We start from the raw sequence: 27,416 nt of genomic DNA on the forward strand, positions 1-27,416 counted from the left end.
CTGCTTGCATCCCAAATGATAGTTGCATTCTGGCCCAAGATTCTGGAGTTGCCAGTTGTGCATGCATGATGTGTGCTTCCTTGTGTGTATGAAGAATGTGTGCGTGTCTTTTGCTGATGAAGGCTGTGGCTGAAAGCTTTATGTACGTGTCTTTTAATAGTGCCTACCTGCAACTTAATGTGTCTTCTATATGATAAGTAGCAATCTATCTTTTCCTACACTGTGTATATTCCTAACTAGGTTGCCACTGTTATAATTCAGAAACTAAATTTCAAATTTTTTTTCTCATATTACATTTTTACAGCAAATGCTCCAATTCATGCATCCAACATCACCACAAAATTGACAGAAGGTCTACTCAAGTTGTAACCAACAAATCCTGCCCAGACATTAACCAAAAGCATTTTATGGTGACCACAAACCAGAAAGTAATGGCAACATTAATATGCCAAGTGTTGCAGGTTGTTGACATTCAAAGCTTGAATCTTCTGTGCATGGTATGGATATAAACCATTTTCTTTCACAAAATTGCAAACAAACTAATTGTTTAATATGAATTTGTGAGCTGCAGTTCTGATACTGCTGTATCTCCATCAAATTCCGGAGTCCTCGTTTTATTCATTGTCCTGCATCAGACTTTTTGGTGCAAGCATGCCCACTTCTGTCAACTGATTGGTCCACAGCCCTGAATGTGTTGACTGCTGTGTTCAGCATGAGAGTAAGAGATACTTTCAGCACCCATTGCTGGAGAGACCTCTCAGCTGTTGACCGAACTGCAACACTGATTCCTGCCCATATTGCAGCAGTTGCACATGCACTGGGTCACAAGGCACATATCATCTTTCAAGTGATTTGACTGCAATGAAGATGGATCAATCAGCTCAGGATCTCGCCGGCAGCTCTCATTTGTTCATCAACATCTATTCATACTCTCTGATCTTGAGTTTGTACATGAGCATGCTGCACCAACTAGTTGTTGCACCGCTCCCCCACCCCCTTCCACCCAGCACTACAGTTGCAATCAACAACAGAAAGAGAACCCCAGCAGCAAGGCCATGACTGCCAGCCACCACTGCAAATTCAGCATCAGCTACATCTGGCAGTACTGTGTTAGCCTAATGCCACCGCCAGGTCTGGGCATTGTGGCACAATTCCATGGTACACCACAGCTGCTGCTGCTTTACGAGCCAGAGGTTGATGCCAGATAGCATTTGCAGCTTTCATCACAGGCAATTTAGTAAAGTCCTGTGGTTAACAATGGACATTTTTTTAGCTGTTGGCACCTTGATGACTGATTCTTGACCAACTCAACTGCAGTCCAAACTGAAACACCTGGGTTGCGAGAGCAATACTATCCTGACAACAGAAGAATGGCCCTGCATCCCTTCAGTAGTTGCTGTATGAAAATCTATCTTTATGGCTTTTAACACTCTGTTTGGGAAATGCACTACATATTATCTTCTAGCACCCATAGCACTGCAGCCCACTGGCTTGTAAGCAATGTGAATATAAGCTAGCTCATTGCCTGTGCTCCTGTTCACGGTGAGTGTGGCATGTTACCGCACACGCCAACATGTTCATTGAAGTAGAACAACCATAACATAACACTACAGCAGCTTAGTTAGCCAAAAGTGCACTGTTAGATGTACCCAAACATATTCATCGTGACAAGCAGGAAAGTGAAAGTGTGCTGTCTTGCTGCGCATTAAAGCAGGTAGTATTTGATATTCTTGTGAAATACTAACATAATTCTCACTTGAGAAACGTTGATCCAATTCTGTGTCACTGGATGGTGATTGCTGAAATCTTCTGTACTTTTATTGTGATTTTGCTTATGGTGTTGTGTGTGAATGCTGCACAAAAAATGAAATGAAATGATCCGTGTGGCATTGTTGGTCCTGAGGCCCCATCCAGAGAAGTTCAGCCACCAGGTTGCAAGTCTTATTTCAGGCGACACTGCATTGAACGACTTGCACATTGGTGATATTGAGATCATGGTGATGATAACTATCCCCAAACAGAGAAAATTTCCAACCTGGTCAGGAATCAAATCCAGGCTTGCTGCACGACGGGCAAACACGTTATCACTCATGTAAGCAGGTGGACAAAACTGCACAGAGAAGGTACACTATTGGCCATTAAAATTGCTACACCAGGAAGAAATGCAGATGATAAACAGGTATTCATTGGACAAATATATTAAACTAGAACTGACATGTGATTACATTTTCACACAATTTGGGTGCATAGATCCTGAGAAATCAGTACCCAGAACAACCACCTCTGGCCGTAATAACGGCCTTGATACGCCTGGGCATTGTGTCAAATGAGCTTGGATGGCGTGTACAGGTACAGCTACCCATGCAGCTTCAACACGATACCACAGTTTATTAAGAGTAGTGACTGGTGTATGTGACAAGCCAGTTGCTCGGCCACAATGGGCCACACATTTTCAATTGGTCAGAGATCTGGAGAATGTGCTGGCCAGGGCAGCAGTCAAACATTTTCTGTATCCAGAACGACACGTACAGGACCTGCAACAAGGGGTCGTGCATTATCATGCTGAAATGTAGGGTTTCGCAGGGATCGAATGAAGTGTAGAGCCACGGGTCGTAACACATCTGAAATGTAACGTCCACTGTTCAAAGTGCCGTCTATGCGAACAAGAGGTGACCGAGATGTGTAACCAATGGCACCCCATACCATCACACCGTGTGATATGCCAATATGGCGATGACAAATACACGCTTCCAATATGTGTTCACCGTGATGGCGTCAAACACGGATGCGAGCATCATGATGCTGTAAACAGAACCTGGATTCATCCGAAAAAATTTGCCATTCGTGCACCAGGTTCGTCATTGAGTACACTATCGCAGGCACTCCTGTCTGTGATGCAGTGTCAAGGGTAACCGCAGCAATGGTCTCCGAGCCGATAGTCCATGCTGCTGCAAATGTCATCAAACTGTTCGTGCAGATGGTTGTTATCTTGCAAACGTCCCCATCTGTTGACTCAGGGATCGAGACATGGCTGCACGATCTGTTAAAGCCATGCGGATAAGATGCCTGTCATCTCGACGGCTAGTGATACGAGGCTGTTGGGATCCAGCACGGCATTCTGTATTACCCTCCTGAACCCACCGATTCCATATTCTGCAAAAAGTCATTGGATCTCAACCAACATGAGCAGCAATGTCACGATACGATAAACCGCAATCGCGATAGGCTACAATCCGACCTTTATCAAAGTCAGAAACATGATGATACGCATTTTTCCTCCTTACACGAGGCATCACAACAATGTTACACCAGGCAACGCTGGTCAACTGCTGTTTGTGTATGAGAAATTGGTTGGAAACTTTCCTCATGTCAGCACGTTGTACGTGTCGCCACCGGCGCCAACCTTGTGTGAATGCTCTGAAAAGCTAACCATTTGCATATCACAGCATCTTCTTCCTGTCGGTTAAATTTCGCGTCTGTAGCATGTCATCTTCGTGGTGTACCAATTTTAATGGCCAGTAGTGTAATATTAGGACTATGAATTACTCTTACTTACCAGAAAAGAAGGAAAAATGCTCATGTACTTTTGTCCAGAAAAAATAATGGCTAATATTTATTTAGACCTATCGAAACCAAAGTAAAATTATTGAAATGAGTGAGAAACAACGAATGTGACTCCTAAGTGGTTTGCTTGTAGTTCTCATTTCAAAGAGTAACTTAGAATTATTTATCATTACCAATAAACAAGACCAAATTCCAGGAGAAAGATGGTCTCTGTGACAAGGATCAGTTTCTCATTTACTACCCAGTTCAACGAAAAACATTTCCAAAACATTTTGCAGGAAAGATTGTAAACTGGAAGTACATAATAATTGTGATGTTTGACAGTCTTTCTTCTGTCCAAGATAGTGTACAGAATCAGCAGGTTCCACACGCAGCAGTAATTTCATTAAAAACACACTGAATTTGGGGAACTAGAAGCACAGCGATTACAAAAGAGACTGAGCTCAGTCACTACTATAATTAATCTCAGTGAAAGCAGCTCACAGACAAAAAGCAGAAGATGACTCAAATCTCCTAGATCATTCTAAATCCAGTAAAAAATAGAAAATCATAGATGATGTAACATTAAAGGAATTGAAAATAGTGAGGGAATACAGTATTACAATGTTACCTCCTGACAAAGCCCTCTCAAAAATGACACACTCAAGGGATACAGATAGTGTCTCACACAAGAATGATTGCAGTTCCTTTGGAAAGAATCCCCAAAGTTGGTTATGATTCTCAAAAGCCCATATGAAATTTATACAAATGCTGTCAAACCAACTGGGATCTATTTTCAGGAAGAACAAGATTACAACAAATGCTTTTGTGAGCTAATTCTTGATGAAGTGGCAAAGTTCAATGACACTTCACTGAAAGTTGATCGTTTTGCCAATTTAGGGAAAATAATCCGAATTATTGTAAGAATGAACTTGCAGATCATACTCTAGTGTTTATGGTTGTTCACGTACTGCACCATTGGATTCAATCTTTTGCCATGCATGCATGCCACAAAATAACTAACGACTACATTGCTTTGCAAATAATAAGGATCCAGCTAGAACAAGCTGAAACAAGAATTATTGCATTCACTTCAGATGGCAGCCACTAAAAAGGTCTGGGCATGTCTAGGAATTAGAGGCATAGAACTTAAAGTTATTTGTTATATATAAAATCTAATTAAAGAAACAAGAATAATGTGGGCATTTTCGGATGCCACTCAATGTAATAAAGTGCATAAGAACTAATTTTTGTGATAAAACTGGTGTACTTTTTAATTATGAGATGATCAAATCAAATTTCTATTAACAACTTTATCAACAAGAGGTTCCCCAGAGCTCATCTGACTGAAATTTTGCAGCAGGTTAACCTCCATTTAATTGGATATGACATTTCAGTGAATGAACTTAAAATTAGTTTTGCAGGAATTCAGTTGCCAACACCACTAATTTTTTCAGGGAAGTAAATGCTGTAGGATTTGAACTTGGAAAGTTTGTGGAATCATTCAAATTGAATATGAACAATTTCATACACACAGTTAACTCATTTTTCTTTTCCGTGATAGTCCTTTGTATAAGAGCCTATAATACTGTCAATGACAAACTGAAACTGAATATACAGGGTGTCCCACGAGGAATGGGCAACACTCAGACATATGACAGCAATGACTATTTGGAAAATTAAACAAGCACTCTATAATGCATACAGTGAGAGCTACAAGCACTTGCTCAGTAGAAGAGATGTGTTTCACAGTAGTAAAGATCAAAAGTGTTCATAGTTCTTAACAGTATGCATTTTACAACCTTTATTTACTAGACTTTTTTGTTTGAATGTTTTTTGTTTTTTTGTTTTTTGTCATATCCGTTAATACTGATCATTCCACTTTGGACACCCTATGTAAACATGATTGTTCATTGACATCAAACATAAATCGAATGTGGATATAAGCTAGAAATCTGGAGCAAAAGAAAAGAGAGAGAAACAGTGAGTTTTTAAAATGGAAACTACAACTAAGCAAACACAGTGTTTTGCATATTCTCACAGCATCTCAATCAGATTCAGAATGTATGATGAACACTGAGGAAAGCAAGGAAGGAGAGGAAAGTTGGTTTATCATCTGTCAGGTTGTGAGGCTCATCAAGCAAGAAAAGTTACAATGCCTGAAGTGTTTGTGCCTTTTAAGTGTGAACTCACCTCACATGACATTATCTTTGTCTATGTCTATTAGAGATGGCATCTCTATTATAGGAAAAACATTGCTCGCATATCTATCAAAAGGCATCTTCCATGTTCTGGTAGAACTTCTCATTGACAGTTTATGAAGTGACATTTTATGAATGTCGAAAGAGTTAGGATCTCATTAGAGCTGAAATTACTGACACAGGATGCAGCGAAGATCAAATAATCCACATCATTCATACACTAATTCTTCATTACATGACATGCCAATTTTTCGTAAGCATTACAAAAATTCTGAAGGATCTGAAGCCTGCAAAAACTTCAAAATCTGATCAGAGACTATATGAGAGATGATGATCATAATTTATTTATTTCATTACATAAAATTGTGTTCATGATAAAATTAGTTCCACTGTAGCAGTGCTCCCTTCTGTCACAAGCAGAGCATCCGACATATTGCGGCAAAACCAGTGAACTACGGCACAGTCTCTTCTACTGGATATGAATTGGTTCACTGAAAAAACTTCTAAATGCTCATTGCTGAATGGCAGTTATTTTGCAAACATATCTTCACAACGGCATATTTCCAATCTATGGTTATTTGGCGAATAATGTTCGGCTCTGAATACCCCGCCCTTCCCTCACCATGCATGATTTTGAGAGTCCTGGTTGATTTTCATTAGTTCATTGGGGAATATCAAAGAAATTTTAGCATCTTAAATGTTGTTGGCATTGCTGCTTCTGTGTAGTATTGTTTTCCTCCTGCTTACATTTTTCACTTTTTTTACAAAAGCAATCATTACTAATGTCTATGATGTATTCTATTTTCTTTAATGGAAAGTGTGACATCATCTATGGCTTCTCACACTATTTCTCTTTTAACAGTATACGTAAATACTTAACATCTGTATAGTAGCATATATCTTCGAGTTTGTGAGTAAGTTTGATATTGGTGGTGGTGTAAGGGAGGGGGAGGGGGGGGGGGGAGCAATGCACAAGTGTAACAATACATTTTTTATGTTCCTAGACAGGCTACTTGCAGCTGCCCTAGATACCACCATCCGATTTTCTTTGCTGTGGGAAATCTCTGCTTGGTATTTTAGTTAGTAATCTTGGTTCTGGTTATACTGAACACTTTATACTTATATAATGGAAGGAAACATTCCACGTGGGAAAAATTATATATAAAAACAAAGATGAGGTGACTTACCGAACAAAAGCGCTGGCAGGTCGATAGACACACAAACAAACACAAACATACACACAAAATTCAAGCTTTCGCAACAAACTGTTGCCTCATCAGGAACGAGGGAAGGAGAGGGGAAGACGAAAGGAAGTGGGTTTTAAGGGAGAGGGTAAGGAGTCATTCCAATCCCGGGAGCGGAAATACTTACCTTAGGGGGAAAAAAGGACAGGTATACACTCGCACACACGCACATATCCATCCACACATACAGACACAAGCAGACATATTTAAAGACAAAGAGTTTGGGCAGAGATGTCAGTCGAGGCAGAAGTGTAGAGGCAAAGAAGTTGTTGAAAGACAGGTGAGGTATGAGTGGCGGCAACTTGAAATTAGCGGAGATTGAGGCCTGGCAGATGACAAGAAGAGAGGATATACTGAAGGGCAAGTTCCCATCTCCGGAGTTCGGATAGGTTGGTGTTGGTGGGAAGTATCCAGATAACCCGGACGGTGTAACACTGTGCCAAGATGTGCTGGCTGTGCACCAAGGCATGTTTAGCCACAGGGTGATCCTCATGCCTTGGTGCACAGCCAGCACATCTTGGCACAGTGTTACACCGTCCGGGTTATCTGGATACTTCCCACCAACACCAACCTATCCGAACTCCGGAGATGGGAACTTGCCCTTCAGTATATCCTCTCTTCTCGTCATCCGCCAGGCCTCAATCTCCGCTAATTTCAAGTTGCCGCCACTCATACCTCACCTGTCTTTCAACAACTTCTTTGCCTCTACACTTCTGCCTCGACTGACATCTCTGCCCAAACTCTTTGTCTTTAAATATGTCTGCTTGTGTCTGTATGTGTGGATGGATATGTGCGTGTGTGCGAGTGTATACCTGTCCTTTTTTCCCCCTAAGGTAAGTCTTTCCGCTCCCGGGATTGGAATGACTCCTTACCCTCTCCCTTAAAACCCACTTCCTTTCGTCTTCCCCTCTCCTTCCCTCTTTCCTGATGAGGCAACAGTTTGTTGCGAAAGCTTGAATTTTGTGTGTATGTTTGTGTTTGTTTGTGTGTCTATCGACCTGCCAGCGCTTTTGTTCGGTAAGTCACCTCATCTTTGTTTTTATATACACTTTATACTTATTTACGTTAGACCATTATTTCAGAAATTTACCTGTCAACAACAATACTGCGCAACTTGGCAGCTGCTTCTGTATTATCCATAAGCAGTCCTAAATTAGTCATAAGATATGACAAAGAACTCTGACTCTCATAAACATCTATGTGAAATTTATCACCATAATGCCGGCTTCTGAGATCTCTGAAAACAATAATAAAGAAAAATATGAACACATGTTGAAGTGCATAAATGAATTATTGACAATGGAATGAGGCCATAAATCAACAGATCATCATAAAAACAAGAACATGACAGCTCAACTTACAAACATGTGCTATTTTTCAGAGAACACAGATGCATGCAGTGTTCTGCAGCTTGTGGCTCAAGTGAAATGATGAGTACTACTGCACAAAGGAGGAGGTGAGATGAACGAGGAAGAAGTGAAGGAATATCAATGCCTAAAAGAGGCAGGGACAGCAACATAAGGGGATGGGAATATGACCTCAAAGATGTTGGCTTGATGTAAGCATGAATAGAGGCAGATTTTGAACATGGAAATACAGGGTGTTAGCTAGAGACTCTTTGGCATATAATGCCAAAGAAATGAAAGTCTTAGAACATGCAATGTGACATATAAAGGTAATGTGAGAAGCACAGTGCACTGTAGCCATGTGGCCAACACCAGCGAGCTTGCTGTTACATGGTTGGGGTCTCTTTCACTTGCAACTGGGTAAGTACTTGGTGAGTGTAACCCAACAGCTACATGGTCCCTTCCACACGGCTAATGAAACATGGCAGCTAGCTACATCACCATGCACTGTAACATATAGAGGAAGGGCATCAAGCATGTGTAGATGGCAACTTTGCATCCTGTGAACATCTGCGTGGTTGCCATGTGGCTATGCAAGCCAAGCCAAATGGCTGTATCTTAAAACGAGGCAGTCTTGGTCATCTTTGGCAACAGCTTCCAAGATGTGCAAAGCACGGTTACTAGAATAAACAGTAAGTATCATGTGCAAATGTGCTACAAGTGGCGACGTAACCACTGACCCTCTTGCCTCAATGCACCAAATGGAAGCTTATATGCACACTGCTCACACATGTTTAATTCATACAAGTTATGAATAAAGTCAGGATTTGTAATGTTAGAGATTATTATTATTATTATTATTATTATTATTACTACTACTATTATTACTAACTAACTTATTGGCTAAGCAAACAAAAACAAATTTACAAAATATACAGTATAAAGCTGTTGTCTTTGCAACACCTTCAGATGACCACCTGTCCTTTTGTAACTGCTTGTCATTAAGAGGCAACTCTTTGTGAAAATGTTTTAGACAGCATATTTTGTCTCACAGTTTATTTTTTTTTTCATTTGTTGGAATATATTTATGTATAAAAATCTCTTCCACTTGGTAAGTAGTGATATGGGCTGCCAAAAGTTTATTTCTACTTGATAGGAGGAAAATGTGCTGCCAAAAGTTTACTTTCCACACAGACAAACTGTATTCTCACTGCTGGCATGTAAGGCATCACTTAGCACATAAACTCTCCAGAACTTATGAAGTATGAGTAACCGCGGTGGAAAGCATGCTGCATATTTATTTATCTCATGGATTTGTTCTTTGTCTTTCACTCCCAGCTTGAGAGAGAAGGCCAGGCTGTTGTACGACTTTGTCCTTTTCACAGGCCCAGATCTAGGAGGGGGCACACTAGGGTATCTGACCTGGGTGGCAATTTCAGGAGGTGCCAAATTCATTATGGAGGAGGAAAAAAAAAACTTTGTTCCACATAGCACCTACCTAGCATTCAGCGCAAGTTGGTCTATTGATTATTCCTATGATTTTGAAACACATCTCTTTTTGTTTTTGAACATTTCTGAATACATTCTAAGTTGATTTATGGACGAATCGTTAGTTGATTTTTGAATGCATGCATAGTGTACCTGATGTCTGCCAGGGGGATCCCCGTCGCATCTACAAAAAAAAAAAACTTTCTGCCAACAAATGGGGATGGGGCTATACGAGTTGAGCTAAGTAAACCCAAATGGGTGAATGCCAATTGCTGTTTGTTTATGTGGTTGACTGGGTGTACAAATGACCAACATTGTTATAATTATTAGTAAAATCCATAGATCTGACTACCAGAGTGGAAATAAATGACTAACAGGAATAACAGGTACGAAAGATCACAAATTATCTTCTTGATGTATCCAATAAAATGAAATTTTGACAGAAAATTTTTGCCAGAATGCTACACTACTAAGGACCAGTTGTACAGGCCTTGGTTAGCAGCTGCGTATGTTCTATTCTCGGAATAACGCAGAAAAGGCGATGTACGAACAAGTAATAATGCCTAACTGGACAACAAACATGGAGTAATTAAACTGGTGATTCTGGCAGGGTTAGTGGAGTTAACAGGAAAATAAGTTTTAACAATGGCAGGAATAGTTGCAGAATTAGTGATGACATGGTTGTTTGTTGGAACGAAGAAGGAGAAGAGATGGGGACATCATACAAATTACATAGAAGAATATGACTACCGCAAATTCATATAAAAATTTTGTACTACTATTTTTTGATCTCATGCTTAAGAAACTGGGACGTATGAATGAAATGTGAAACTATTTCCTAAAACAAAATTTTTGCTTGTAAAAGTCTAACAGGCCTTTGATATCGGTATTTTGTTAATTATATTCTGTTGTGTTATTTGTGTAAATGAGGTACATAAAAATGACGATTTGTGCCAAAAACGTCTCGCTTATTTGGCGTGTATTACAATTGCTGCAATATTAGAAAGACCTATTTCGTTTTATTTAGCAGATAGTGACAATGTAGACGTAATCAAATTGAGAAACCACACCAGTCATTGATACTATTCGTATTAACAGCTTTTTCAGTATTACACAATGACATTTTAATTTTTCAGGTAGCCAAACATTCGATTAACTTTGACAATGTAACAGACTCTTTCGCAGAAAGGAAATCACGCCATGTAACATTGTAGCAAGATTAGAGAGAAAAAACTGCTGGGACCTAATGATTGAAGAAATGTGTACTGTGTTGCTTGTCACTTGTCTTTGCTGGTTTTGTGTTTCCTATTATTAACGGTGTATCACATAAAAGAGAAAGTTATTAGCTGATAGGCAATAAAGAGCGCAAATTTTCTGAAGATTTTTTATTCTGCTGGTCACAAATAATCCCACCCAGTATTAATTGAGAGTTTTTTTGGTCAAGAGGGGAAGGGGGGGGGGGGGGGTAGTATGTCAAACTGGGAGCAGGAGAGGCACCACAGGACATTTTAATTTACACTGTCCTAAATATAGGTTTGATGACTTTCATTACAAAATATGTACTTCTGAAGTCCACAGGCCTAAGTTCAGTGACGTGCAATAGAAGAATGCTGTGTAAAGGGGTGTAGCACTGCACTTTGGTGCACTTAAGATGAAATAACATGTATCACATTTCCTCAGCCATAAATGTTTTATGTATCAACTCTTCTGGAAGTTGTGCACTAAAAATTGAACATATTTTTTGAAAAATTGACTTTTTCAAAATTTTTGATGTTCTATCCCTAAGAATTGGGACCAAGGGGGTGGAGGGGGGCACCCACGGTCAAATTTTTGCCCCAGTTCGGAAATATCATAGATCTGGGGCTGCCTTTTCAGCCAGATGTCCTGACAGCCTGGAAGTGGGGCAAAGGGAATCCTAATTTGGAATCTTGACCTAGTTGTCTTTTTTCAGTGCCATAGCAATAGTCTTAAACCATGTTACCTTCTACCAGTGAGGTTGTAGTTCAAAGAGCAAAGAATATCTAGGCATTCACTTGCAACACTTGACAAAGTCAACTAGTCCATGCTTGAAACATTGCATACAAAACTGAAATCAGAAACACCTCTGGACACAGGTACATATACCTTCTGTTATTTTCACACTGCTGGTATCAGTAAGACCATAATAGTTCTATCAAGCAAGTAAGATTTAAGGCAATCTATGGCATGAAACTCAGCCTGAAAATGTATGTAAAAGTTCATTTGACAGTTGAGACAGTCTGAACGACTTGATTAAACAGTGATTTATGACACTTTATTCAGTTCTGAATAACATGCTATGGCTTCATTCAATGATTATTTCTAGTCATCTCAATGATAGTAAATTATTTACTGTTAACTGCATTTATCAGTCAGTTACAAGAAGAATTTTGAGTGAAGTTGAAGCTTAATATGACCTGTCAATGGCTAGGTGAAAATTTCACTGGATTCTACAGGCAGACCAATGGCATTGAACCTTGGAGCCAAAGAAGTGTGGTTGGTGACTGGCTAGAAGACCATGTCTGATCCAATTCTCAGCATCACTGCACCTTGGCCATACTCTTTGGTGACACCCCTCACTGCAAGTAGAGAGGCATTTGTGACATCCTCAGACTGAGATATGTAGCTTTTTGTTGGTGATGGCATGCTGTAACAACCCTAGGCTGATGCTCCGTAACCAGTTTTGAACTTATCGATGCCCAAGTTCTAAAATGAAGATTCCGGTACTGTTTTTCAGTTTTGGCAAGAGAGTCCATTTTTTCTACTCAACTTTTGATATTTGCATGCTCGTTTTCTTATTAATATTTGTATATTTTCTTTTTATGTTCAGACAGTATAAAAGCTGTAGCTCCGAGAACAATCAAGCAGGAACTTCACATTTGATCTACATCACAGTTGAATAAAAACAATAATTTAATATATGTATTAACAAAAATCATATTTTGAAATAAGGCATAAATTTCTATGCCACAGATTATATTTTCATATCAATGTAATTTCTTGGAAGCCTACCTTTGGTTTTGAAAGTATGGTCAACTCGGCATGTATGTATTGATCTGTGTAGAAGGAACTCTGTTGACATGCTTGTAACATGGGACTAGTTGCTTATCAGCTATGGACAGCTGTTGGTATTTGGATTATACAGAAGAAAGGTTTTTTTTGCCATCTGTAAACAGAATGTCTCATCTATGTCAAAAGAACACAAGAGAGATTTTTCTTGGATTGAATAAAAGAGTCAAAAAGATAGTTTGTGTTATATTCAAGCAACTGATAAAATACCCGGCTCTTATTACCACCAGGTCAACAGAAGAAATCATCCTCAAGACGACACTGCCAAAGTTAAGTATCTGCAACCTGTAACTGAATTTACTACTCTCGAAATTAATTTACAATGTAAAATATATGCTTTCATTGATTAATTGTTTTCAGTTTTATCATTGTGGGAGATGGGTGCATTTCAATGCACAACCACTTCATGCAACACTGTGTTGACATGTTATTACAGGATTCTTGCCACTTGTTGACGTAGTCTGGGGTAGTTTGCAGGTCAACTGTGTCGTAAGTCACAGGTCTTTGGGAAGTACTGTGTCCCAAAATTCCACCTGCACTACAACACAACCATAAAAACTTGTTGATACCATATTGTACAGTCAGCTGTCTGTTCTGATTATACAAACAATCTCGCAAAGTTAGTCATTTTTTCTATAGTGAGCATCATATGTAGGTAAATGCTGCTGTTCCTATCACCAACTCCATGTTTAGTTTGATCCAACTCTGTAGTGCCTTTACTTACACAGTATCCTCTTCATTTCAGGATCAGCAATGAATCATCTACAGAGATGTGTGCAACCATTATATCTTTTTGATTCATCATATTATTTATTAGTTTTTGTTATGCCATGGCCTAGTTTGGAGCACTGAACTGCCTGGCATCATATGGAGAAATGTGCTGCCATTAGATGACCAAACTATGGAATAAGAAGACACATCCAGAGTGCAAGAGGACTTATTCAGAATGCTGACATTGGAAAATATGACCCCCCCCCCCCCCTTCCTTCAGAAACACAAAGTTGGGATACTTCTCAGCCATGACAGGGCACCCAGAAAATCTGATTGGATGAGAAAAGCAGGCAAGTGAGGTCACTACTGCTTCATGGTGGCAAGCAAGCACACTAACTTGTTTTGGATTTCAGACTAAAGAGTTGGCAAGAAGAAAACACTAGTTGCCTTGGTTCACATTAATAGCACTTGAATCGGATCCTCTCTCTCTCTCATTGTGTTCAGATATTCTCAGATTGTATCCAGACAGTATGTTATACTGAAGTACACCTCCAGTGCCAGCCTCTTAACTTCAAGATGAAGACCGGCTGCAGTACACTGTGATGTAGCCAGTTACCTATCCTGTATTTAGGCTCCAGAAGCTACAGACAGCTGCCTGAGCCAAAGATTATATGTGGGCTACCTATCATATTCAATCCCCAAGTAACCCATGGGTCATTCACCTCCCTGATGGGACGTATGTATGAGTCCGGACTGTCAGCTGCCTGGCTACCCTGTCACTGCACTTGTAGACCACCTAGTCACTGACCACTGCCCAGGAGAGCACATGCCTTCTGCCCAGGAGAGCACTTGCCTTCAATGTCGATCATGCTGGAGAGTACATTTGAGTACTGTCCTTCCCTGTGTTGTATTTTGTGGTACGAGGTGGGCAAGCAGCCTGGACATGGCTGCCATTCATTGGCTGCGTCACGCAGTCTCTGTCAGATATTGCTGTGCTGCTGACATCAGCAGGTGATGTTCCTTATGCATGCCCAGATGGTCTTGCAGACTGTGGCTTGCTGAGCCTCTGTCATCTCAAGGCCAGAGGCTTCTACTCCAGTGGCAACCATACCTCTGCATCTAACATGATGTTTCACTAGTGGGCCACTGCTCCATTTCAGTCCCCACTACCACAAATCTCAATGCATGTTCAGACGAAGTAAGCATTACTTCATCTTCTTCTTCATGCAGCTGTTTTCTCTGTCACTGTTGAGTTCACCTCTCAATCCCAGCAGTGCCTCCTCTCACTCACTCATTGTAGGATGTTTTCATACTTTACACAATAAATCTTTCTGACTGTCATGTCTGCTGCAGCACTACATTGCACAGTTTTTCATCAGTTTGTCTTCTTGCACCATCCCCTCAGTTTCAACTGGCTTAATTTCTATTGAGCAACTATAAAGTTTCTCCATATATTGCTTTCAATCCTCAGCTTATTTTGTGCATCTATAAGCCAATTACGTTTTTGTTCTCCAGTCACAGAGCTACTTGATCTAGGCTCCTGAAGGCAACATTCATTGATTTGTGTGCATTGTCCATGTTACCCTGTTTAAATATTTTATGCACATCACAACATTTATTATCCATTCAGGGAACTGGGCGGAATGAATACGATAAAAAGATGGAATTTAACATTTTTTAATTTTTTAATAGAACTAAGAGCAACTTTTCTTTTCTTTCAGTGCAGTTTACCTTCCACTTTATTTTTTCCTTTTTGCACATTTTCTACCTTCTTATTGAACAACTGGTAAAAATTCGTGCACTGAAATATCGAATTATGTTTTCTTATCAGTGTCTCTTCAGCTATTGCAATGCCGACTGCCTTGATTAAGTTATACATGCAAGGTTGGTATACGAAGATATTATTAGGAGGGTTAAAGAGAAAATGTTCTTGCAGAGCATTGCATTGTTTCAAATAAATACAGAAATGTGCAGCTCTTACATATACAGAAAGCAGGAAATTAAGAAAATCACCGTACCTGTTAAGTATGATATTTATACCAAATGGATCAATTTTATCAATAGTTCCTGTTGTAACTGCAATCCGTAAGTTGCTGCTTACTAAAACAAAATCACCTTCTGCAAGGCCTCCAATAGTGGTCAAATCACGATCTCTATTGCTAACAACCAATCGTTGACGGAAGACACTGCCGCACTGAATAGCTTTACCTTCGAGAGAAAGTTCTGAAGCACAACTACCTCTCTTTTCCCTGAAAATAGAAAATAGGTACACCAATAAATGTGTTCTAAATGCCATCAAGTAAAGTCAGAGTGTTCATTTATAGTTAACAGTACTTCATAAGCAAGGTCCAAATACATTATCTACTTAGAAAAGTGAACTAAATATTCACAAGATCAGTATAGTGGATTCTATTTTATAAAAGTTATTTTTCAGCTTACTTTCCTGCAGTTCCTCAGTCTAGACTCATGTGTATGATAGTGCATTCACGCGGCATTCTTACTTTTTTTTAAAATTTGGTTACTGTGAGCTTCATTAAAGTGTGTGTGCACCTGCACACCTAGTGCCTAGTCGCTGTGTGTCTGTGCTTGCCCCACACACATGGAAAGGAATGTGCGTAAGTGCATGCTTCTTTCCTAACTTGTGTATATGAGTGGTCCTGTTCACACCTGAGTGATCTCTCAGGGTTCCTTGGACACGTGACAGCTGGGATAACGGGGAAAGCCTCTTTTCCCATTTTCATACTTTAAACACACTTGGGGATAGATAAGGCAATGCCATATTATTTTGCAAACTTATTTTTTCATCAAAAGCTATAGTTTCCTTGTGAAGAAAGAAAATGGCTACTTTTCATTTTGCACTATAATTTAGTTGCATGAAGTTTCTCAATCAATTTTGAAGAAACTATTCCATTTCACATCTGTTTATTTCATACGTGGTAGTGTCGGATATAAGCTTCTTAATAAACCACTTCTTGTCGTACTTTGTAACAGTCATTGTAAAATGACACTACTTGTTAAGTGTGCGCACTTGATTTACAAATCTTGTATAGCAAAAGTCTGATAGTGTGTAGGTTACTGGTGAATATGTTTTAGCCCATACATTATTGTGAGTGAAATGTAGCTTAAAGTATAAAACAGTTATTGAAGTAGTCGTCTTCTTTCACAAGTATAACAGTATAAGTGAGTTATTGAATGGCGACAATGCCGCGAGAGCATGGCGATGGTGTTTGCATCGGTTTAGTGCAATGCCATGAATACTACAGGACAGAATAATGAATTATTATTAACAATGCAGCCCTAGCATCATATCCCCCTAATCTTAATCATCTGTGTTCAAAAAATTCCTAACAAGAATGAAGTTTTCCTTGGTGTTCACTGATTACACTGGACAATCATCTGCAATGGTCTAACAGTAGCCCACACATTACACCATAAAAGGCAAGCAATTAATTTATGTTCTTATCTTTCAACTATGTGGAAAGACCATTTCATACATGAAACTAGAAGAGGAGAATAAATTAATATAAGATGAGACCTCGCTACAACAAAAGCTTGTGACATTCTATTTTACTGCCTTCTAGTTGGAGATGAAAACCAGCAGAGGTCAAAAATGGAAGTACATTTACAGATGTTTCTACATCTAAAATGATTAATACACAAAATCATCCTGTTGGTATTTTTAGTTTTTGTACTTCTGGGTGAGTACAGTACACAAGTCTTTAAGGATTACCATTTGTCCACTTCCAAAGAATTGTGCACAGCTCTTAGCAATAGTATTTCCTTTAGAAAGTTCATATAATGAACCAAGGCCAAGTGGAACTTGGTGTTAAGATACCTTCCCTTGGATCACCTTATTTCATCTCGCCAAATTTCTTAATTCTTTTCTCTGGTGTTCCATTCCCATGTTTCTCTTTTAACAGAAAGAATAATGGGGAGATTCAACATTGCATCGAACACTGCAGGCCAGGTAAATGAATTACTATTGATCAGTGCAGGTGTACTGTTGTATCCTTGTGCAGTTCAAACTGTAGATGTGCATGTTTTTCCTTTTGATGTGCGTTGGCTGATCAACACCAGCAAAAGAATTTCCACTCTTCAACAGCTGACATACAAGGTCGTAGATACAAAGGTGCAGCCATCAGTCATTCAACATCAACCTGTCTCACAAGGAGCCCTCCGAGTGTGAGGTCATGAAGACCAATGATATTTACAGCATGTTATGCCCCATACAAGCACGATATTGGCTGTTAATGGCAGCAAGAAGTGGGACAGGAGGTATCAAGGAGTGAGCCCAGCATGAGGCTATGGAGCACAGTTGAACTGCTTAGTTGATGAGTAACTCACAACAGTGCTAGCAGTGTTGATACAAAGCAAAACAATGGCAATTACCGTATTTACTCGAATCTAAGCCACACTCGAATCTAAGCCGCACATGAAAAAATGAGACTCGAAATCAAGGAAAAAAAATTTCCCGAATCTAAGCCGCACATGAAATTTGAGACTCTAAATTCAAGGGGAGATAAAAGTTTTAGGCCGCACCTCCAAATCGAAACAAAGTTGGTCCATTGTAATATGAGACACAATTTAGGTCGAATGAATGACGATACAGCTACATTAGTTTGGTTTGAGTCGTAAGCTTAGCACTTAAGCTTTACCAGGTAGCTATTACTATTCGTCAGGCGCTCCGCCCGTATTTATACAGGTACCCTTCCTTTTTCCCGTGCTTCGTCTGGTTTGAATTGATTGCTTATTTTTCTTTGATCTGATAAGTGCCGCCGGCTGAAGTGGCCGTGCGGTTCTTGGCGCTACAGTCTGGAGCCGCGTGACCGTTACGGTCGCAGGTTCGAATCCTGCCTTGGGCATGGATGTGTGTGATGTCCTTATGTTAGTTACGTTTAAGTAGTTCTAAGTTCTAGGGGACTGATGACCACAGCAGTTACGTCCCATAGTGCTCAGAGCCATTTGAACCATTTGATAACTGCCATTCTTTTTGTTATAGGTGTTTACTTCACTCTAAGTTGAAAATGCATTATTGTACTGCATCATGCATTGTTTGTCACATTCTGATAACGAGTGCTTACAGCCTGTCGCCGCTCGCGGCATGGCTTGCTTTTGTGCACGCTACCGCCGCTTACAATTTAAAAAAAGAGAGAGAGAGAGAGAGAGAGAGAGAGAGAGAGAGAGAGAGAGAGAGAAATCGTCGTATTAGCGAAACAATGGCAAGAGACTGCTATTTGTTGTTACTTACATTGTTACTTACACTGCTGCTTTCTTTGATAATGATCAACAAGAGCTAAATAATAGATTGCGTATGATAGAAGATGTTCTGAACAAGAGTTTAGCGAAAATTTTTCTCCATTTGAAAATCTTTGCAGACGCCTCTTTAGTACATTACATTCTGCACAGAAATTAGAGTCATTTAGATTTAAAAATCTAGTCAACTGTCGTGCTTCATTTCTGACTGTATCACTATTAGGCATAAGAATAATACGGATATAAACATGACATGATACGTATATTCTTCCGCGTTTGCTGTTGTCTCACTCTAGTTTCCTAGTTTATTAGGCAGACAGGATTTAAATGAGATAGCAGCAAACACGAAATAATACATGGCAAATGTTTATATTCATATTATTCTTATGGTGAAGAGAATACTGCATGTGATACACAATTCAAAAAGTTCCTATTAGCAACCATCTCTTCTCACAGGTAGGAAAAAAATTCAGAACGTAGAGTTGGCCATATTGACAAACATCCCAAACAGTCGTGCCAGTCGGATTTTCGCAGTACATTGAAATGCTGCTACATTCGAAGATGAACAATATGGAATTTGTATTTACTTTGTTGGATAATGTATGAAAATGCAGTGGTCGAAACTCGGGGCGGAGAAAAAAGCTCGTCTTCCACCTTCTCTCTCTCTCTCTCTCTCTCTCTCTCTCTCTCTCTCTCTCAATTCGTTTACTGGCGCAGAGGTTTTGGCGCCAGTATTTATCATTGTGCCTGCAAAACATGCCTGTGTAGCACTACATACATTCGACGGCAGAAGTTAGTTGTGGCAGCACCTACCAACATTTCTCAGAACTTCCGATTACTTTGCACTCGATTTTAAGCCGCATGCGATTTTTTGGATTACAAAAACCGGAAAAAAGTCCGCCTTAGATTCGAGTAAATACGGTATAAACAAAGCAAACACTGCTTATATCTTGCAACAACAGTTGCCGAAGTTGAGATTTTTTCAGAAAGGAACTCAATGAATTTTGCAGAGTGAAAAAGAGCGGGCAGATGAAATATTAGTGTTTTTGCAAGATGAGTCAGTGAAATGTGTGGTGGTGTGTATGCTCGATAGTGCAGACAATGTACATGACAAGTTCAGTGATGACAAAATGTGCTTAACAAGTGAAAGTGATACAGATACAAGTGTCCAGCCATGTAGTTCATCATCCTTGTCGAACAGGGAGCCATAAATCCCACCTCCAGTGAGTTTCAAGAGTGCTCGATACCAATTTACAGGATGTGCATGATAGTGACATTCTACAGTATGCCCATCAAACTGCATGCGACATAGATTACAGTGATTTAAAGGGAAGCAGTGGACGGTTGCATAATTTCAAACAGTGCTACAGAATTGGAAGACTTAAGATAATGAAATTTCAAACAAAGCATCAACTTCGTGATGCAAAGAAAACTGTGGAATCGGCCTGAAAATTTGTAGATGAGATAAACTTATCCCATCATTCAGTAAGGAATTTGTTTTCAACTCTGACCAACAGGGATTTGAAGAGGAAATGCACATGAAAGGATCCCTGGACGTTAGAGGTACCAAGAAAAGTTATATCAAGATCAACTAAGATCAATGCCTTAACACATTTGTAGACAATTATGAGAACTGTTAATGTGGATGGTAAATTGGCTGTTGTTATTTATTGTGCTGCGAGAAGTTGGAGGTGCTTTGTCCCCTATAGTTATTTCTTGGGTGCATGATCTTGCTAGGGCTGTAGGGAATATTTACGTCACAGCAAGGAAGAATGGGAAAATGGGCTTAAGAGAACTACAACTATGGTTTGAACACTGTTTTTGGCCAATAGACAGTAAAAATAATTTTCTTTTGCTTGATTACTGGTCTGCATATAAAAATCATACTCCTTTAGGGCAAACTATCCCTCCTTAAAAGTGTAGGACATTGCAATTCATACCACCTGTAACCACTGGACAAATTCACCCTCTGGATGTTTGGTTTTTCTGTGCCTATAAAACGTTATTGCACTATCTGCAGCTACGCATTAAAGGATAGCTAGTTTCACAGTACACTCCACGACAGCCAATTTCGCATTCAGCTGTATGCTACGACATTCCACACGTTCTGATCCGTATTGTAGCACCAATACGATTCTACATACATTCTTTAAGAATGGATACCTAGCTAAATGTCCTGCATTGTTTGTAACTCTCAAGGAGTTTGCCTTTGATCTCAATGGTGTGGACCTTTGTGATCACTGTTGTGCGTCATTTTTCATTCGGTGTTCACGGTGAAAGTTAATGGTTTGCTCTGAACATTTCTTATATGTTGATGATGTCCATTTTGTGAAGCGTAACACACATGTTCCATGGAAGGCTGCTCTCTGCTCTAGTTAACACAACACTTTAAAATGAGTTACTATTGCTTGATCTTGTGACTGCGTACTCAAGAGGGTTCATTGTGAGCCAGCTTACAAAAAAATGACTCCACTCTTTTACTGAAACTGTTTTGACTGTACAGTGGTTCACTGAATTTGTAAGAACAGAAGAAATGGAGGATATGGACTCAGTCCATGAACACTGATCAACATTTAGAAACTTTTTTTCCTTGCATACAGAACTAAAGACTTTTTCTGGAAAATGTTAATTCATATTACAGGATGAACCACAGGACAGTTCAGTATCTGCTGCAGAATGTTAAAAAAAATTTTAAAACAATAAATTTACATAAAAATATAAGAGCCGAAGAAAAGTTGTATGCAATGATAAAGTAAAATGAATTAGTGCACATTATTTTGAAGGAAAACTTTGCACAGAATTCGCTGTGTTCCATTCATTATACAGAAGCTCTTTTATTTTTAGTTTTAAGAGTATCTGCCTTAGAAGAAGAAATGTGTTTCAGGAGTGCAATAGACTCCTGAAGTAACATATGTCGCCGTCTTGGATGGCACTTTTGTGAGGCTTCATTGACTGAAGCTAATAATGATCTCTCAGAATTATCACCTTGTGACATAGACAGATTGAAAAATGAAAATCATTGAGATAATCCCATTTGGTTCACTGGTTCTGTGCGAACTACGAAGGAACTATAGATTGGGCTTGGAATTAAGACATCTTTTAAGAAAGTCATGTGATGAAAGAAAGTTCAAGGGGAATTGCATTATGATGGACTTTTCCATGGATCACCATAACTCACTTTCACAAGGGGTGTTTTTTTTTTTAGCTCTTCTCTGCAACTCTCTCTGGGATGTTTCATGTCAATTTCAACCTTTTAATTGAAATAATAATTAAAAAGAATAAGAAAATATGACTCTTTAGTACAACAATAACACAAATTCCTGGATGGAGCAATAAAATAAGAGAAATGGGGAAAATATGGGGAAGCGGATCAATGAACACACAACACATGAGAAAACAGCATTCACACTAGCTTTCGAGCACTAGTTCTTTTTTCAGGAAATGTGGACACACGCGCACGCACATGCGCACACCCACGCACGCATGCACACACGCGTACACAGACAAACAGACACACACACACACACACACACACACACACACACGTGCACACAAAATTACATAGCCACCCAAACACACAGCCCTGTGGCTACTATTAATATCTGATTATTGAAAGCAGTTGCCTGAGCTGATGTGGGTCGGATGGGGGTACGGAAAGACAAAAAGGAGACAGTACCGGGAAAGAGAGAGGTCTTTGGATGGATGACTTCACAGCCACACAACAAGACGAAAAATGTACAGAGGGTACAACAAAGAGAGTTTAAAGAAGAGATGTGTTTCACAAAGGGTGGAAGAAGTTTTTTAAAAGTGCACAGGGGCAAAAAGAGGAGTAGGGAAAAGGAGAGAAGAGGGGTAAAGAGAGGGGAGAGAGAAGGGAAAGGGATTGGAAAGGGGGAGAAGAAGGGGAGAGGAAGAATTTCCACCTGGTGGGAAGGGACAGAAAGAGTAGTGGGAGAAGGCAGTGCACGATCTGGATGGAGGAGTGTATGGAGAGGTGAGAGAAGGGAAATGCTCAAGGTGAGGCAGTAGGAACAGGTTAGCAGAGGTTTTGGCCTGGGGGATTATGAAAGCAAAGGATGTGTTAGAGAGAGAATTCCCATCTGTGTAGTTCAGAGAAACTTGTGGTGGAAGAAAGCAACCAAAATGGTTCACATAATGAAGCAGCCGATGAAGACATTTGTGTTGTTATGTGCAGCATGTTCAGCAACTGGGTGGTCTTGTTTGCAGCTTGCCAGTAATTGCAGCATAGCTGGCTATAACTTGGCTGGGTGTATGGGACAGGTCTTGCACTTGGAACAACAAGTGAGGTGCAGGATTGGGAGTATGGTTGTAATAAGGGTGGACAAGGATATTTTGTAGGTTGGGTGGGCAGCAGAACACTTCTCTGTTTGATGTGGGGAGGATTTAGGGTAGGATATCCCTCATCTCAGGGGATGGCATGAGGTAGTCAAAATTCTGGTGAATGATATGGTTAGCTTTTCAAGGCCAGGGATGATCAGTAGTACTGGTCAGCAGCTGGACAACAGATTTACTTGTTTCAGAAGAACAGATGGCACATGAGACTTTATGGATGATCTAAATAGGATATTGTTTGCCAGTAAATGCTCTGGTAAGGGAATCAGTATATTTCAGCAACTCCTGCTTTCCTCTGCAGATGCAGCATCAATGGATGGTGATGCTCTGTGGCTTGATGAGTGCATTTGGGAATAGGTGTTGAGGTTATGGAGGTAAGAGCAGAAGTTGTCCTTGCTGTGAGTTTAGACACGAAAATATCAATGAATCTGAACCAGGGAAGGAGTTTTAAGTATTGACTGGATAGGAAGGATTCCTGTAGACGGCCCATAAGTTTGCATAGGATGGTTCTATGTGAGTACCCACAGCAGAAGCACAGATTTGTTTGCAAATTTGGGCTACAAAACTGAAAATTTTGTGGGTTGAGATGATGTTGGCTAGGAGGATTAGGAAACAGGTGGTGTGTTTGGTATCAGGGAAGGTAATGTTTCATAACCACAAGGCCATGGACATGGGTGATACTGGTGTACAAGGACATCACATGCACAGTGGCTAAGAATGAGTTTGGTGGTAATGGGGTATGCACTATGGTGAGGTGGTGAAGGAAGTGAGCAGCATCTTGGATATAGGATGGGAGCCGACAGACAACAGTTTGGAGGTGTTGGTCAACAAAAGTAGAGTTTTGTTCTGTGGGAGCATTGTACCCAGCCACAACAGGATGACCTGCAGGGAGATGTGTAGAATGGCTTTAGTCGATTTTGGGGAGTAGGTAAAAAGTAACAGTGCATGGGGTTACTGGTGTGAGGTGGGAGATGGATTCAGCTGTCAGATTTTGATGTGGATCTAAGGCTTTGAGAAGCTGCTTGAGATTATATTGGACTTATGGGATGGTGTCATGGTGATAAGGTCTGTAAAGAGAGGTACTGGAAAACTGGCAGAGACCCTCAACCATATTGTCACTATGGTTCATGACCACTGTGGTGGAGCCTTTGTCTGCAGGAAGGACATTAAGGTCTGGATTGTTTTTCAGGTTAAGGATACAAGTGTGTTCCCTAGGACTGATGTTGGGCTCACCAAGGAAGGATACAGGAAAGAGAGGTAAGACCACATTAGAAGTGAGTAATACCTGAAAAATTACAATGGCATGACTGGGTGGAAGGGAAAGGAGGATCACAGTTGGAGGAAGGTTGGGACTGTTGTAAACAACTTTCTATATAGAGTTAGAGTGGCTGTTGTCAGTGAGATGTGTGGTGAAGAAATGTTGTCACTCCAAAGAAATAGTAAAGGAAAGAAGGCCCTTTACAAGTCCAGTGTGGTTGAAATCAGATTTGGGGCTAAAGGTGAGGTTTTTAGAAAGCCAGTACTTCTGCAGGTCTAGGAGTTTTTGCAGAAAGACTGACAACAGTGTTCCAGAATGAGTGTTTAAGAGTAGTGTGTTTCACAGAGGGTGGAGGATGTTTCTGGGGACATGGAAAGCCGAGTAAGGCAGCAAGGCAGGGTTGGAGAGCAATGAGGGTCTGAGGGGAAGAGAGATCAGAGTGGTAGGCTTTTTCATAGCTATAGGTAGTTCCATGCAGGCAGAAGACAGGAGTACCTGGGACAGGTCCCACAGATGGTGTTGGGAATGCCGTTCCAATAGTTGGACAACAGTTCCTATTGCAGTGATGGCATTTAGGAAGCTGGGGTCAAAGAGTAAAAGGATCTTACGAAAGGAGTACATACTAAGAAGTAGGACTGAGCTTGGATTGTATGATTACATGAAATTAGATCGGTGAGGGCGAGGGACTGATGGAACTGGGAAACATTAAGGTTCTTACGGTAGGATGCCAATTTTAATGGTAGGGCCATTAGGTGCGATACCGTGTGTCAGACAAAATATGGAAGAACTAACCTTAAAACTTGGTCTTTTTTAGCGTGTGTTACCCTCTACGATATATCAAACACAAACGTGCCAGCAAAATTTTAATTAATGGCTGGCCTTTTGGACTTGAAATTTTTCTAAGTGGCTCATCCTCAGTGTTAAGTAATAAATGAGAGTCTAACACTATGTGATTTAAGAAATTCATTACGCACTATCACGCATAACATAATTAATCCTGCATAAGGGGAAATTTAGTTTTAAGTAATGCTTCTCAAACCACCATTCACAATATTTTCCCACAATCTATTAGAAATATAAACATTTGTGACATCATGCACATCGACCGCAGTTGTACTGTGTAATCTTTGTCATGCTTATCAGAACAAGGCTAATGAGAAAGCCACATCGAAGTATTGCATAGTCTCTGACAAATTTTGCTGTCGACACACAATTGTGTGTATGCTGTGTTTTGTTGTTGGTGCATTTTTTCTACAAGTGAAGTTTTATTATGGTATTATTCTCTTGTTTCCTAACTAACCTAAGGACATCACAAACATCCATGCCCGAGGCAGGATTCGAACCTGCGACCGTAGCGGTTGCGTGGTTCCAGACTGTAGAGTCTAGAACTGCTCGGCCACCCCGGCCGGCGAATTCTTTGCAGACAAATGGAAAAACTGGTAGAAGCCGACCTTGGGGAAATCAGTTTGGACTCCATAGAAATGTTGGAACAAGGAAGGCAATACTGACCCTACGCCTTATCTTAGAAGATAGATTAAGGAAAGGCAAACCTACGTTTCTAGCATTCGTAGTCTTGGGGAAAGCTTTTGACAATGTTAACTGCAATAGTCTGTTTCAAATTCTGAAGGTGGCAGAGGTAAAATACAGGAAGCGAAAGGCTATTTACAATTTGTATAGAAATCAGATGGCAGTTAGAAGAGTCGAGGGGCACAAAATGGAAGCAGTGATAGGAAATGGAGTGAGACAGGGTTGTAGCCTATCCCTTAAGTCAGGCTGTTCCAGCTCATCGGCTCCGTTGCGAGCCGTGGAGCGCTCCCTGCTCCAGGGAGCCGTGTCGCTCGCTGTGACCATTCTAGTGGGCTGGCACGTGGCACGGCTGGCTGAGGCAGGCGGCAAGGCAAGCGTTTTGATGTGCCAGCTGCATCTTACAAGATCGACAACCTCATACTCTTAGCTGCTAAGAAGTGGTGACATGCTACACCAGGAAATATGATGTTCAATAAATAAATAAGAAACAACTGTTTTAAAAGAAATTACATACTAAATTTATTGGGCCTTTGTAGCTTGACATTTTCTTTTCATTACAAGATCGGAAATATCAGGCATCAAAGCGTTCGCAGCGTTAATGAAGAGGATGGCCTTCATTGTTGCATCCTGAAGAAACGATCGTTCCTTACTTTTTACTCCTTTCATTGTTGAGAAAAGCTGCTCACAGCAATACGTAGATCCAAATATGCACATGATCTGAGCGGCATTGTTGTGAAGCTTGGGAAATGATTTTTGCTGTAATGAACAATGCCTCTCTTTCAACAAAGTTGAATTTTGCAAATCAATACTCTCCAATTGAAGTGACGATGACAAGTCATCGGAGGAAACTGAAAAAGGAGTGCTGAACACCTTAAGTTCCATTTCCAAACTAGTGAGGTCTCGGAATCGTGTTTCAAATGACGCGATGAGCTGCTTTAACTTTGCTTGGTAATCGCCGAAAGTACTACTTTCGGGTAGTTTTAAAGAAGCAAGACGACCGAAGAACGTTAAATGTCCAGTACTCACATGTCTCTCGAATAAACGTAACTTTTCCATGAACGGTTTGATTTGGTCGTGCATGTCAACGATTAGCTACCCTTTGCCCTGCAATGACAGATTTAAATTATTCAGATGCATAGTGTTGTCAGCTAGGAACCCCAGGTCTGATATTCATTTTATATCTTTCAGACAACGCATTTCTTCCCCTTTCATTTCGAGAAAAAGGGATATTTCCTCACGAATGGCAAAGAAAGCATCAAGAATTTTTCCCTGACTCAGCCAATGATCTGTACTGTGGTAAGGTATATCCCCACACTCCGCTTCCATATCTTTCAGGAATCCTTTGAACTGGCGATGATTCATACCGTGAAGCCGCACAAAATTCACACACTTCACGACATCTTTC

General features: G+C 40.2%; 1 protein-coding gene across 3 annotated transcripts in view; it reads right to left on the reverse strand.

The window, feature by feature from the left end:
* LOC124711903 (DNA replication ATP-dependent helicase/nuclease DNA2-like) overlaps window positions 1-27,416 on the reverse strand; it is a 151,628-nt gene that overhangs the window by 39,189 nt on the left and 85,023 nt on the right. For all 3 annotated transcript variants that reach the window (XM_047242154.1, XM_047242153.1, XM_047242152.1), the window contains 2 exons: window positions 15,639-15,869; window positions 8,079-8,225 (listed from right to left, as the gene is read on the reverse strand). In XM_047242154.1, coding sequence (XP_047098110.1) covers window positions 8,079-8,225; window positions 15,639-15,869 — 378 coding nt within the window. The remainder of the gene's footprint in view (window positions 1-8,078; window positions 8,226-15,638; window positions 15,870-27,416) is intronic.

This window comes from Schistocerca piceifrons, chromosome 8, assembly GCF_021461385.2.
Source record: "Schistocerca piceifrons isolate TAMUIC-IGC-003096 chromosome 8, iqSchPice1.1, whole genome shotgun sequence".
In the NCBI taxonomy this organism is placed as follows: Eukaryota; Metazoa; Arthropoda; class Insecta; order Orthoptera; family Acrididae; genus Schistocerca; species Schistocerca piceifrons.